A 15707-nucleotide genomic window follows, 5' to 3' on the forward strand; every position below is an offset into this window, starting at 1 on the left:
AGAGCAGTTGGGTGCTCTTAACCGCTGAGCCATCTCTCCAGCCCAGCTACTCCAACTTTTATTGCTGAGACAAAGAAACACTTTCCATTAATGTCATTCTTAGCTCTTATACTTTCTCAGGATAATTGATCACATAGTTTTCCAAGCAGCTTTACATTCTGTAAGTTCTGTAAGTTTACATAGCAAGTTTAAGACACTAACTCAAGTCATATAAGGATTTACAGCAGAAATGTTTACATATGTTCCATTAAGACTACTACCTGACTAAATATTCATCATCTATTAGTAGCTCCATATATTTATTAAAAGTTTAAAACAGTAATTCTTATTCATAAGTGAGTATGATTTTTGCCAAGAGATAGATTATCTTCCTTGTGTCTCATTAGTTTGGAAGTTTTGTATATATAAGCAAATCAACATTTTATTTTCTGTCCTTGCACCTACAATAAATTATTCATTCCCAGTTTATGACCTTCAGGTACCAGACAGTGATCGCACAGCTAACCTAGAAAGAATGTTTTTCCTGATTGTAAATTGTTCCAAGCCTGCTTTCTTGTCCTAGTGCAGTTAGTCATGACACATGAAGTTTTACAGAGCTCTAATTGCAGCTTTCATACTACAGAGGGCTCAAAATTACTTGTATAGATTTAGGAATTCTATAGAATCATTATTAGAAATTTTGGAATCATCGATTTGTCTACATAACATGAGAGTACATCTTCATTGATCTATAGAAAATCTTCCCAATAGGGTGGGCTAGAACCTAGGACTCATTAGGCTATGTAACAGTGACAGGAAAGGCATATCAGTAGCAAGAAACAATCCTGGGATAAAAATCTCTGAAGGCCCTACAGTTCAGAGCTTACCCATCGCAGTCATGCAAAATGGTGGGCCAGCTCCAGAAAACTTACCTGCATGCCTTTAGCCTTTCCTAGATGGCTCCTGACACTATAATATAAACTAAGTTTGAGAGTAAGTATAGGAATTCTCAGGCATGAGGGCACAAACCAGTTATCCAAAGATTCAGGAGGCAGAGAGATGAGAACATTATTTGCTTTTCCCCTTGTCTCTCAAGTGCTACAAGTCAGGTGCTATGACCCCAGGTCCAAAGCTCACTTTTTTTTTTTTTTTCTTTTTTTCGGAGCTGGGGACCGAACCCAGGGCCTTGTGCTTGCTAGGCAAGCGCTCTACCACTGAGCTAAATCCCCAACCCCCAAAGCTCACTTTCAAGTAAACTGCTTTTGCTTGAGCTTCCTATATCATCTGCTAACTATGCTATCGTCAGTTTTGAATTTAACTGCTATTAGCTGTTAGAAGAAAAAACTAACTACCTTGGCTATTTTAGTATGATGCTCTCTGAAGACCTAAGTAGGTGGTACTATAAACCATGCACTTAATAAAAAGTGTATGGCTAAGAAGACCACAGGCCCCAGTGGAGAATCTACTACTGCTGTTTTGCTAAACGATATATCCATCAAACTAGCTTCTAAATATTTATATTTTATGTTCATAAATCAGTACTATAATTGGCTTTAATCAGAGAAGATTCTTGTTGCAGTGGCAATTACTACAAGTGTGTAACACTGAGAACAAGTGACTCGTATAATGCAGTCATAAATGTGTATCAGTATCATCCTCTCCAAGGTCCAGGAACATTGCAAAAAAGCAGAAAGAACACATGATCCAGAGGAAGGAATAGAATATATATCACATTTTCTGGTCATGACACAGAATAAAACTTTCTCAGTAGCTGTGATGTTACACAAGATTGTGTCTGTCAACATTCCATCATTAGAGATGCGAAAGGATTCAGAGTATGCAATTAACAGTTTACTGGGGAGAGGAACAGTAACTTCCTTCAGTGGTACAGCCACTGTCGAGTTGCCAACGTTCTTGTGGGTAGCCCTGATCAAACTCACTAGCTCACAAAGCCAAAAAACATTAAGGTTGAAAGCTGGAGAGAGACAGCTCTAAGGTTAAGAGATGTTGTTGCTCTTACAGAAGATTCAAGTTCTGTTCGCACCATTCATGTTGGATGTCTCACAACAACCAATAACTCCAGCTCTGGGAGTCCTGACACCCTTTTCTGGCCTCCACATGCACTAAAACTCACACAGGTGTGTATGCTAACAAGCGCGCCGCGCACACACATGCACACACACACACACACACACACACACACACACACAAACAAAAGGTAAAATTTTTGATAAAAAAATAAATAAGAAGACTAGCTGGGAAGAGGAAAGGGATCTAAGAGTATGGCAGGGGAAAAGAGAAGATAATGGAGAATGAATGGTCAAAATCATTAAATACATGTATAAAATAAGAGAATAAAAATCTATTATTGATATAATTAATATATGCCAATAAAACTAATAAACAAATAAATCTAATGATAAAATGCAGCATGATGGTTAGTCTTCATTGCTAATTTGATGAATTTATTATTAGCTAGAAGATACTTCTGGGCTTATCTGTATTATCCTATAAGCTAGAGACCTGTGTTAAATAAAAAGAAAGAAAACTGAGCATTAGTACTCATGTCTCTCTGCTTACTGACCCAAGACATAATGTAAACAACACTGTCATACTCCTGCTGCCATACTTTCTGCACTATAATAGCCAGTGCCTCCTCTGATTATAAACCAAAATAAAAACTTCCCTTTCTTAGGTTGCTTATCAGGTCCTTGGTTACATCAACAAGAAAAGTAACTAATATTGTCTGTCACTAATGGCAAACAGCTCAAAGACATGAAATGAATATTTTACTGTTCTTCAAACACATGGGCTGGTAAGAACTTAATATTGTTCCTAGGAATTATTACAAAGATAGTCTTAAGCTTCAAAAATGAGATGGGAGAGGGGAAAATTCAATGAAAATTAGTAGTAGAAATTATGTCAGTTGTATGTTAAAACAACAACAAACCCTTTTTAATAGACAGCCTTCAAAGTATCAGTAAAATTGATACAAAGTTGTTAGTGGGTTTTCTGGGATATTCAAACAGAAGAATCCTCAAACATACTTGGATGGGGAATTCCAACATGCAAAACAGTGTCATTCATAAGTATTCTAAACCCAACACCAATGAGAACCAAAAACCAAAAGAACTTTGCTAGGAGAAAAGCAATGATTGAATAGCAGCAAACCACTCTACTAAGAGACCTACACTTTTCAACAGAAAACAGATTATAAAAACTATGAAGTTCAGACATAGACTGAGTTATAAAAACTGTATAGAACTTAATATATGCACATACAGCCTACACACACACACACACACACACACACACACACACACACACACACACACAGAGAGGGAGAGAGAGAGAGAGAGAGAGAGAGAGAGAGAGAGAGAGAGAGAGAGAGAGAAGTAAAACTGGGGGCTGGAGATGGCTTAATGGTTAAAAGCACTGACTGTTCTTCCACAAGTTCTGAGTTCAATTGCCCAGCAACCACATGGTGGCTCACAACCACCTATAATGAAATCAGACACTCTCTTCTGACATGCAGGCATACCCACAGAGCACTCATACAACAGAGCACTCATACATCTTTTTAAAAGTATATAAATAAAAAAAAAAAGACTTCTGAAGGCCTGGAGAGATGGCTCAGCGGTTAAGAGCACTGACTGCTCTTCCAGAGGTTCTGAGTTCAATTCCCAGCAACCACATGGTGGCTCACAACCATCTGTAATGGGATCTGATGCCCTCTTCTGGTGAGGACAGCGACAGTGTACTCACATATATAAAATAAATAAATCTTTAAAAAAAAAAAAAAAAAAAAAAAAAAAAAAGACTTCTGAAAATGTGGCATGGTAGTGGATGTCTGTATCCAAGCAGAAGGCAGAGGATCAGCAGTAAGTAGTTCAAGGTCACATCTTGCCATATATTAAGTTTCAAACATCTAAAAGCTAGCCAATCACTAGCACCACACCACCACCACCACTACCACCAAACCAACCCCCACATTTTCACACTATTTTCCTCATCTCATTGATAATCCTCCCAGTTCTGAAGGTAAACTGGTTTACTCCCTTAAGTTTTCACAAGCCCTTGGAACAGAAAAATACTTGATCTAGTGGCATACTATTTCCCCTACCTTCTCTCTCAGTGTTGGGAGGAGAACACAGGAGGTTATATCTGTAAGTCAAGTTGCTCTAATTACTAAGCTACACCCTCAGTGTTCTTATTTTCTTAAATGTAAAATTTATAGCAAGCAAGAGTCAAAATATACTCAAAACTGTCTTCTTTAAACAAGCATTAAGCAAATTACAGTGCACTGTAGTTACTACCTTGACCTGTCCTTCCAAAGTAACAGGCAGGCAAGTTCAAGCTAAGTTCTTTCTAAGACCACACCAGCTCATAACTTTACCTAGAATCTTAAGTATCTTGTACTGATCTAAACATTGTATCACTCAACTATTAAGTAAATATATATAAAGAGGAAAATCAAGACTTAATAAATTTTATGACAGTATATACCAGTTATTAACAGAAGAGTTTTATTTGATTCAATCACAAGAGCAACTATACTGCTTCACTCATCACAAGAGATAGTAAATAATTATCTTCAGTATTAGCAGTAGAATAATGTACCCACCAAAAAATTGTCAAAGTAGTATGATGAATATCTCAAACTGATATTTAAGCAAATGAGAAAGCATTCGTGGCTTCAAGAATCTACTTACAGTGCTAAAAAGGTGTTTCTCTGATTCTAAAAAAAAAAAAAACAAAAATGTTTCACATAGAGTAAGAAGTAAACTTCAAACTCTCAAACATGAAAGATCCCCCAGAATTCCAGACACACACTAGATGCAACTTCTAGGAACTAGGACCTGGAAATCTTTGGGAGACATTATTTAGTCTACCATAGTCTCTAAACACAGATGCTATACTTCCAAGAGAATAAGGAGAATTTCCATTGTTTCCTCATTCCTCTCTGTCTTCTTTCCTCCTATACCTCCTCCTTGAATACAGACAAACTCAAGTATGTAGCACAACAAGCTAGAGAAGTAAGTCTCCATCTCTCTAAAGAAGCGTGAGAAGATTATTTTGTAACTCCTGGCTCTGACTAAATCCTAAAAGGCAAACCAGTCTGAACTAAAATTGAATCTATACTAGCCATTGTGAGATAAATCTAAATGGGGACACATAGACTTTGAAATATAACTGACATTATTTAAAAAAAACAAAAAACAATGATGACAAGAAGTTACAGCCTAAGTCCACTGTCATCATACTTTGATAAAACGTGTTAATATTTCCAAGAACCAGAGTCTCTAAACATTCCAAATGTCTAGACTGTAATTCAAAATTCCTCAGTACAAAAGAACCAAGAAAATTTATAGCCATTTAGGAAATAATAACAGGTACCAACAAACTGCTGACACAGATACTCTAGTTATTAGACAAGAACTTTAAAGAGTCTGTCAGAAACATGGCCAAAAAAATTAAGGCAAATACTCTTAAAATAAGCAGGAAGACGAATGTCACATCATAGAAAGAAGATATAAAGGGTCATATGGAAATTTTACAATATAAATATAACATCTAGCCCCTAAACTTTAGTCTAGTAATTTAGTATTGCAGAAACTGTAAGCTGATCCTAAAATTCTTATGGAAATGCAAGGAATGCAGAATAGGCAAAACCATCTTTCACTACAAGAACAGAGTTGAAAGAATGATGTTTTCCTTCTGACTTTAAAACAAACTACAAAATTACCATTACCAAGATTGTGTGGGGACAGGGAGACAATGGAGTACTGGTAAAAGATTTTGAAAAAACAAACAAGAGCTATAGTTCATAAAGGTTTTAGTTTATACTTTCCGTCAACTGAGAGTCACCGAGTGTATCAGGACAATTCAAGTGAGTTTAGCTGCTGAGCCATCTCACCCACCCTATCAGAACAATTCAATGAAGAAGGAATAATCTATTCAACAAGGAGTCCTGATACTGCACATCTACATGTGTAACAATGAACTTGGACTTACACAATATACAAAAGTTAGCACTAAATACATGAACGTTAACACCATAAAACGCTTAAGGAATACAGGAGTAGATCTTAGGTAAAGCAATGGTTTGGTAAACAAAAAAGAACCAGCACAAGTGATAAATGGACTTCACCAATTTTAAGTTTTGCGATTCAAAAGGCACCACTGAGAGAATGAGAAATCACCTAAAGAATGGGAGAAAATGTCTGCAAGCAACATATATAAAAAAGACTATATTTAGTCTTACACTCCAATAAAAAGACAATCCAATTTAAAAATGGACACGAATCTGCTTTTAGGTACATATGTATGTATACAGATAGATGTTTATACACAATCCAAAGAAATTGTATAATGTGACCTAAATTTCTCCCGTGCCGGTTCTGATTTTAAACAAAAGAGCTGAGAAGAAAAACAGCTAAACAATCTTTGAATTTGGAAACATTTTCTATTCATTACTGTGAACTTTAAGTCCCTTCATTATTTTGTTTTATTTTTTGAAACAGTTTCACTACCTAGGCCTGGCTGTCCTTGTCAAAAAATTCACTTGCCTCTGCCTCTCAAGTACTAGGGTTAAAGGCAGGCACCACCATACCTGGCTATGTCCCTTTTTCTAATTGGCAGGTCATACTGTAATATTAAATTGCTTGTCAATATTTTTGTACTATACCAGTACTCAAGACAAACTTATGAAAAGAAAGCAAGAATATGAGCTATAGGAACCCATACTAAAACAGAACCCAATAAACAATGTAAAGAGATGCAATAAACAAACATGTAAGGAGGTATAAAACGACATATATCCTCAACCAAAAAACCCTATAACATTAAAAACAAACAAACAAACAAACAAGCAAGCAAACAAAAACTAGAGCTGGGGAGACGGCTCAGCAATTAAGAGCACTGACTCAATTCCCAGCAACCACATGGTGGCTCACAACCATCTGTAATGGGATCCAATGCCCTCTTCTGGTGTGTCTGAAGACACCTACAGTGTACTCATACACATAAAATAAATAAAAATCTTTAAAAACAAAATAAAAACCAAATGTAATAATCTATTAAATGACCAAAGTATAGAACATAGTTTAGAAATATAAATGTTACTTAATTAAAATATATGATTTATTTATTTGCCATTTTTTTAAAAGATTTATTTATTTATTTAATATATATGAGTACACTGTAGCTGTCTTAGGCACAACAGAAGAGGGCATCAGATCTCATTACAGATGGTTGTGAGCCACCATGTGGGTACTGGGATTTGAACTCAGGACCTCTGGAAGAGCAGTCAGTGCTCTTAACCACTGAGCCATTTCTCCAGCCCTTATTTGCCATTTTTTAAAAAACAAAGTTTATTTTAAAAGCAAAGGGCTGAAAGGATAGCTCAATGGTTAAGAACACTTGGATTCAATTCCCAACCCCCACATGGTGGCTGACAACTACCTATAACTCCAGTTCCAGGAAACCCAGCATCCTCTTCCGGCCTCCATAGGCACTAGGCATACATATACTATACATATATACATTCAGGCGAAATGTTCATATACCTAAAATAAAATAACCTAAAAAAATGGCTAAAAACAAAATAATAGCAGAAATTAAAAGTTCCATGTTATATCAAGCTCAAAATTCCTATTATAACTTTTATTGTTTTATAAATTTTAATCTTAGTCATACTTAGACTAACAATGTAGCTGTGTCCATAACTAGAAAATAATATTATTTGTAGAAAGAGAATGGTTACAAGCTTAGCTTATTTGTTTATCTGTTTGTTTGGTTTTTTTAAGACAGGGTTTCTTTAAATAGCCCTGGCTGGTTTAGAACTAATGCTCTAGACCAGGCTGACCTCAAACTCACAGAGATCTGCCTGCCTCTACCTCCTATTTTTTTTTTTAACATTTATTTATTTATTATATATAAGTACACTGTAGCTTTCAGACACACCAGAAGAGGGCATCAGATCCCATTACAGATGGTTTGAGCCACCATGTGGTTGCTGGGATTTGAACTCAGGACCTCTGGAAGAACAGTCAGTGCTCTTCTTTTTTTTCTTTTTCTTTTTTTTTTTTTTTCTTTTTTTGGAGCTGGGGACCAAACCCAGGACCTTGCGTTTGTTAGGCAAGCGCTCTACCACTGAGCTAAATCCCCAACCCCAACAGTCAGTGCTCTTAACCACTGAGCCATTTCTCCAGCCCCCTGCCTCTATCTCCTTAACACTGGGATTAAAGGCATGTGCCATCACCACCAGGAAGCCTATTTTATTTTTATTTAAACATTTTACGATTTAAATAAGAATTTAAGTATGTTCTAATAAGTTCTTATTTTATTTACAAGATTTAAGGACTCAACTTTTTATTCAATACAAAATTTGTAAAACATACAACATAAAAGTTAAATGTCACAGATGACATTTAAAAAAGAAAACAATCATATAAACAATTCATATAATTATTTATCAGTTGCAAAAGCACCAAAAAACAAAAGTGTGGCTGGCTGTAGAGCGTTCCCATTTAACCTTCAAGAATAAAACACATCTAAACAAGGACTTAGTTCTTACCCACCCAGCAAGAAAAACAACTGTAAGGAAGATGAAATATTTTAAGAGGAGACTCCTGCAGAATTTTAAAGGCAGAAAGGACAAGAACACAGGGAGGGCAGGCTACACCTGTAAACCCAGCTTCAGAAGATGAAAGCATGAGCATAACAAGTTCAAGGCAGCCTTAGGTACACAGTGAGTGGGAAGCCAGTCTGAGTTACCAGACCCTCTCTCAAAACAAAACATTTAATATCAGAGAAGAAGTAAAATAACCTGAAATTAAAAAAAAAAAAACACTTAAATTTAAGCTGGTGGACAACTATGAGAGAAAGGCTGCACCACAGAGATTACCTCAGCAACTTTAGGAGGGACTCCATCCCCAAGCACTTCCCTGATGAAGCAGTGCTGGCTCATGTAATATGAGAGTCCACAGGTCCTCTTGAAGGCATCTTTGAGTCGTTTCAGCTCAACATCTGTAACTACAAATCAGAAACAGAAGATGGGTAAGAAACCAGAAAGAAAAAAGGCTTTCAAAACCCAGCTCCTCACAGTCAGATGAGGGCACACACCTATAAACCCAGTACTTGGAGGCTGAGAGAAGAATGGAGTCTGAGGCCAACTCCAGCTACATGGAATGTCTTTTAAAAAAGGGGTGTGGGGGGGACAGGAGTAGACATAGTAGCATACACCTTTCATCCTAGAGGAAAGGAGATCTGAGTCTGAGGCCAGTGTGGCCTGCCTACACAATGAGTTTCTGGAAAGCTAGAGCTGCACAGAGAAACCCTACATCAAAACAAAACAAAAAAACAATAAAAATATGTTTTTAAAAGGGGGGTGGGGCTGGAGAGATGGCTCAGTGGTTAAGAGCACTGACTACTATTCCATTAAGTCCTGAGTTCAATTTCCAGCAATCACATGGCGGCCCACAAAATTATAATTCCGGTCTGAGAGGACACCCATACACATAAATTTTTATTTTAAATAAGAAGACAAAACTTTATGCATAGAATCTTCAGGCCAGGGAAAACAAAAAATAGCATATATTTCACACAAACAAGCATTTGATTCTAGTATCAATGCTTCTGGGCATCAACATACACATTTCCTTTGTAAGAATAGTGTATTATTTCAACAGTCTCCAATTTAGATTCTGGCTATTTCATGCATACACAAAAAGTTATAAACAGATGATACTAATAATTTAAAATTGGAGAGATGGCTCAATGGTTAAGAACATATAAAGGGGGGGTTGGGGATTTAGCTCAGTGGTAGAGCGCTTGCCTGGCAAACGCAAGGCCCTGGGTTCGATCCCCAGCTCCGAAAAAAAGAAAAAGAAAAAAAAAAGAAAAAAAAAAAGAACATATAAAGGTTCCTAGTACCTTATCAGGTGAGTCGACACACCTGTACTCACATGCACAAACCTACACACATAATAATTTTTAAAAATTCTTTTAATCTAATTATGAATATATATTATATATTAATATATTATTTATAAATATATAATGAATATATATTCAGAACTAGTCTAAAAAGTTAAGAGCATTGCTAAACAATCAAGAGGAAGTTCAGATCCCAGCACCTATATACAAATACTTTTGTAACCCCAGTACTGCGGTTGGTAGAACAAAGGATCACTGGGGCTTGCTGGCCAGAAAAATGTAAGGTTCAGGTTCAGTGAGACCCTAGAGCAAAATAAGAAAGTAGGAAGTGAGAGAAAAGGACATTTGACACTCTCCTCTGGCACAAAAAGAGGTAAGCACTCCTAATACAAATAGGCATATACTACATATACACACATTTCTATCTACTTACCTGTCTGTCTGTCTATTTAAATTATGCATCCTATTACTTTAGGCATTTAAGGCATTTAGGTTATACCACAACCTTTGTCTAAACAAACAAAGAAGGGCTAGTGATATAGTTTATTGTGTAAAGGTGTTCGCTGCAAAAGCCTGGTAACCTTAGAGCTCTGCAGTTATGCAAATAAAGGTGGAAGTAGAAAATCAACTCCACAAGGTTGTCCTCTAACCTTGACCCAAGATGTGGAGCATAGACTGCCTGCCAGCACATATCATGCACTGGCACTGTCTTTGTTTGGTTTCTCTTACTATGATAAAATACCATGTCCAAAAGGAACATGGAGAAAGGGTTTAATCTGGTTTCCATGGGATCATCAAAGGAATCCAGGACAGGAACTCAAGGCAGGAAACCTTGGGGGCAAGAATTGAGGCAGAAGAACACAGTTTACTGGCTCGCCAACCACAGGTTGCTCAGTTTTTATAAAACTCAAGACCACCTGTCCACAGTAACACAACCTACATAGTTTGCTGGGCCTTCATATCATCATTATCAATCATTAATCAGGAAAATTCCCAACAGGCTTCCACACAAGCCAAAAGAACAGAAGCACTTTCTGAAGTGAATTTCCTAGATGACCCTAGTTTGAATCAAGTTGACAAAAAAAATTAATAAAAATTAATAAGATGAATTAATTAAAAGAGAAATGTGTAACAGTTCCAATAAAGATACAAAAATGGTTGCCTTTGGCTCAAATCGGAAGAAACAAAGACTTCTAGATGCAGAAGATGATTAAAGTAAAGCCATGTAAAAGGGTCAAGAGCATCCTAAACAGAGGGAACATTTTACATTGCTGTGTGGAATATACCATATGCTGTACTATGGCAACATAAGGCAGGCTTAAGCAAATAAAGATGAGGAGTGGGGAGGAGGAGGAAGGAGGAGGAAGAAAGAAGAGGAAGAAGAAAGGAGGAGGAGGAGGGCTAAGGAAGGAAGAAGGAGGAGGAGGAGGAGAAAAAGAGGCAGGGAGATGATGTCTATAACCGTGAAGATCAAGCTACAGTTACTTTACTAAGAGGGAGCGATACGACTCAGACAAACTCTAAACCAACTGGAAACAAGGCATGAAGTGCAGAACTTTCACTCAGAAACAGTGCAGGAGAGAGCAAAAAACAGACCATTATTAGACGAGGAGACAGAAAATTTGTTCTGAGAATAGAAGCGGTCTAGAGCAACACTAAGTTTCCACCCTTGGAAACTTGAAGGAAGGCAAAAGAAGAAGTCAAACTAAAAAGGCACCTCTGGGAAAGACAATGGTAACTTTGGGAAATTACATTTGCTTTTCAATTCCTTGAGTATAAAGTTAGAAAGGTTTATTGGTTGTCCTTGGCATAAAGATAACTAAAACACTGGGTAAAAAACATAAAACTGAAAGAAACCAAAATTTACAATGTCTGAAAAGGAGGAAATGAAAAAATGGCAAAATGATAATGAAAAGTACAGCGAACCTAAAAACATGTTCTCCAAAGGCCAGAAAGAAGTTCCTGATAAGCAGCTCCAAGGCAGAAATGGCCAGCAAGATAAAGATGGAAAGAGCTTGGCACACAGCTAATCACTCAATAAATGTTTGTCATATGCAGGGAGGGTTCCAGGTTCAACAACATGTGACACAATGATTAGAAAAGAAAAAAAAGCCAATATAATTCAAATAATTTCTAAACTGTAGTTCACCAGGAATCAAATCTACAAGCATCTACAACACACCAACTCAGTATTTTATTTCTAGATGTGGAAACAGATTATAGAACAAAACTCATCTCATTAATTATAGTAATTAGAAAACTTTGCTACTAGAACTATTATATTTCTTCAAGCTATCTAACTCATCAATGGCTTTAGTAATAAATTAAGTTGCTTCTGATCTAGTGGAGACAAAATAAACTAGAATATTATATTAGAATATAATACTGCAATTGTCTATTGTTGGTTAAAAATTATTTGAAAAGCTATTAGTTTCTGTTCAAAAACCAGCATGCTTGTGATGGGACTACAGCTTACCAATAGAGTGCTTAACTAGTACTCTAAAGACCCTGGTTTCAACCCCCACTGTGTGTTGATGACATCAAACTGATGAATAATAATGTATTCACTAATAATGGAGAATAAAATGTATATGGAAACCTTTTAAAGTGTTTATAATAAGCAAATAATGTCCCATCAACAAAAAGATCAAATAAATTATTGGATGTACTCAAAATATTTTACAGACACTAAAATGTTGCCATAGATCCAAATTCATTGAAAATTAAATTTTTCTTTACAAAAATTGGACATAAACATTTTATCAATCAGCAGACAGAAAATGCATAAAATGTTCGTTGGTTTGGCAGGTATAGTGGTGCATGCCTTTAATGCCAGCTCTCAGAAAGTAGAAGCAGGTGGATCTCCGTGAGTTTGAGAGAAGTCTGGTCTACAGACAGTTTAAGCCAGTCAGGAATATAAAACAAGATTCTGTCTCAACAAACAAACAAACATTCATTTAGGGACTGAGAAGATAATTTTTAGGGCTTGAAATTCAGAATTTAAGTCTGTAATTGCTCCTGCCTCGCATGCATAAGAATGTAGGTTGAATTCACAGCAGTACCTCAAAACAAACACTGAAATAAAGGAAAGGGGAAAAAAAAGAAAGAGCAAAAGAGGAGTATCAAAAAGAGAAAGGCCAGGGTCCAGTGGGATGGCTCAGCATTTGCCATCAAGCCTGATGATCTGAGTTCAATCCCAGGATCACATGGTGGAAGGAAAAGAAGCAATTCAATGAAGTTGTTCTCTAATCTCCACATGCAAATGGCATGTGTGCACAAACCTTACACCCCATGCATCATATATACACACACGCAATAGTAACTAAATAAAAACTTAACTTTTACAAAGAGGGAAGGAGTCAGCATTGGCTCAATGAATAAGAGCACTTATTGCACAAGTCTGAGGAACTTAATTTTAATCTGCAGTACCCATGTAAAAATACAGGCATAACTACCCATTCACTTGTATTTTCAGCACCAAGGTAGGGAAAGGGACTGAGAGACTTGCTGGTTGTTGGTGGAGCTCCAGATTCGATAGCTCCAGGTTCAATGAGTATAACCCTATCTCTAGAAAACAAGGCAGAAAGTGATAGAACAGGAAACCCAAAGTCTTCTTCTGGCCTCCTTGAATGTTTGCGCACACACACACACACACACACACACGTCATAAGTTTGTAAAGAACGAATTCATCATTTTAGATTTAAACAGGAGTGCTGTAAAGACAGTTAAGTTGTGGGGCTGGGGATTTGGCTCAGTGGTAGAGCGCTTGCCTAGCAAGCACAAGGCCCTGGGTTCAGTCCCCAGCTCCAAAAAAAAAAAAAAGTTAAGTTGCATCACTGAACACTCACAACACTAAACAAAAACTAACAGTCCACAAAATAGTAAATGAATCTCCCTTCAAAAAATAAATTTTACGGGGCTGGGGATTTAGCTCAGTGGTAGAGCGCTTACCTAGGAAGCGCAAGGCCCTGGGTTCGGTCCCCAGCTCCGGAAAAAAAAAAAAAAAAAAAAAAAAAAAAAGAAAGAAAAAAATAAATTTTACAGGGCTGAAGAGATGGCTCAGCCAGAGGTCCTGAGTTCAAATCCCAGCAACCACATGGTGGTTCACAACCATCTGTAATGAGATTTGATGCCCTCTTCTGGTGTGTCTGAAGACAGCTACAGTGTAGTTATATATAATAAATAAATAAACCTTTAAAAAATAAATTTTACAAGCTAGTATTGGCTCAGTGGTAGAGAAGCTATGTAGGAAAGCTATCAAAGGCACTAGGTTCAGTTCTCAACACCATAAAACAAACAAAAAACTACCACAAGCAATTAGCATGCATCAAAGAAGAAAAGAAGAGGTCATTGGTCTTACATTTTAGTAGTCTATGCTTTTAATCCCAGCACTCTGGAGATAGAGGCAGGCAGATCTTCAAGGCCTTCCTGGTTTATATAATGAGTTCTAGTAAACAGCCAAGGCTACATTGTAAGACCTTGTTTTTGTTTGTTTTTTCCTAAAGGCACATCACAATTTTGAAGTCAGGTAATTTCTGCTACAAAAGTTATTCAAGCCAGACATGGTAGTGCATCCCTGTTATCCCAGCATTGGGGAAATTACAGGCAGAGGGATCTGGAGTTCAAAGCCACTCTGGGCCAGAGTGAAACCCTATCTAAGGAAAAAAAAAAAAAAAGTAAACTAAATTACATTCAGAGTAGCCTAGATACCACAAAAATGAATAGATTTTGTCAAATCATAATTGGCAATAGTATGTTGGACGCTATGGGAGCTACAAAGATAAATGTCAATAATCTGAGTCTTATTCCAAGTCAGCCACTGTTATGCCTTTATCTCTTTAGTCTAGTAGCTCCCCTTTTCTTTAGGTATGCATACATTGTGAAATGACCACAACTATTTCAATAGATCTTTCCCTGCTATACAATGACAATCACCTGATGAGTATCTAAAAGAACTGATGTCCAACACCCCTGCCCCAACCAAACAATACAAAGGTCATACTTAAGAACTTCACATTAGAGTTGCCAACTGATTTTTCTTCACAAAACATAATTTTACAGGAAATTTACAAGTTCATGATGGGCTTCATCCACAGCTAACCTGAGCAGTGGGTTGGACATGTCTGCTAGAAGAAGGGCACTAGAGTTCAAATGCATGGTAACATAACACAAGTTTATACAAAGTAATAAGGAACATAATGCAAAGTGCAAAGGGAATACAGATGAAGAAACTATCTTGGAAAATGGAAACTCACTGGCTGGGGATTTAGCTCAGTGGTAGAGCGCTTGCCTAGGAAGCACAAGGCCCTGGGTTCGGTCCCCAGCTCCGAAAAAAAGACCAAAAAAAGAAAAAAAAAAAAAATGGAAACTCACATGACAAAATTTTTTTATAAATCAACAGGGAAAAACCTGGCCTAGTCGTGCAAATCGTAATTTCAGCACTAGGGAACCAGAGGCAGGAGCATCAAAGCAAACTTGAGAACATGCAGCACTAAGTAGCAAGATCCTGTCATAATAAACAGACAGACAACAGAAAATCGTATTTACATCCCAACCACAGTTTGCCCTCCTTCCTCTCTTCCCTGTCCCTTCCCACCAAATTTTTTCAATAACTCTAGAACCTACAGAAAAACTAAATCTTACTTTGATGTTCTATTAAAATGTTTGATGCTCGTAGATATACAAAATATTCCATAATGGAAAAGTTGACATTTTGAAAAAGAAAGCCTACAGAGGTAAGGAATCCACTACTTCCCATTCTTTTCATCTTCTGGTAACAAAAGAGAAA

General features: G+C 36.9%; 1 protein-coding gene across 2 annotated transcripts in view; it reads right to left on the reverse strand.

The window, feature by feature from the left end:
* The window catches only part of Usp32 (ubiquitin specific peptidase 32), a 148732-nt gene that overhangs the window by 107777 nt on the left and 25248 nt on the right, over positions 1-15707 (reverse strand). For both annotated transcript variants that reach the window (NM_001401667.1, XM_087572114.1), the window contains exon 2: positions 8888-9015. In NM_001401667.1, coding sequence (NP_001388596.1) covers positions 8888-9015 — 128 coding nt within the window. The remainder of the gene's footprint in view (positions 1-8887; positions 9016-15707) is intronic.

Source organism: Rattus norvegicus, chromosome 10 (genome assembly GCF_021556685.1).
Source record: "Rattus norvegicus strain SHRSP/BbbUtx chromosome 10, alternate assembly SHRSP_T2T, whole genome shotgun sequence".
Classification (NCBI taxonomy): Eukaryota; Metazoa; Chordata; class Mammalia; order Rodentia; family Muridae; genus Rattus; species Rattus norvegicus.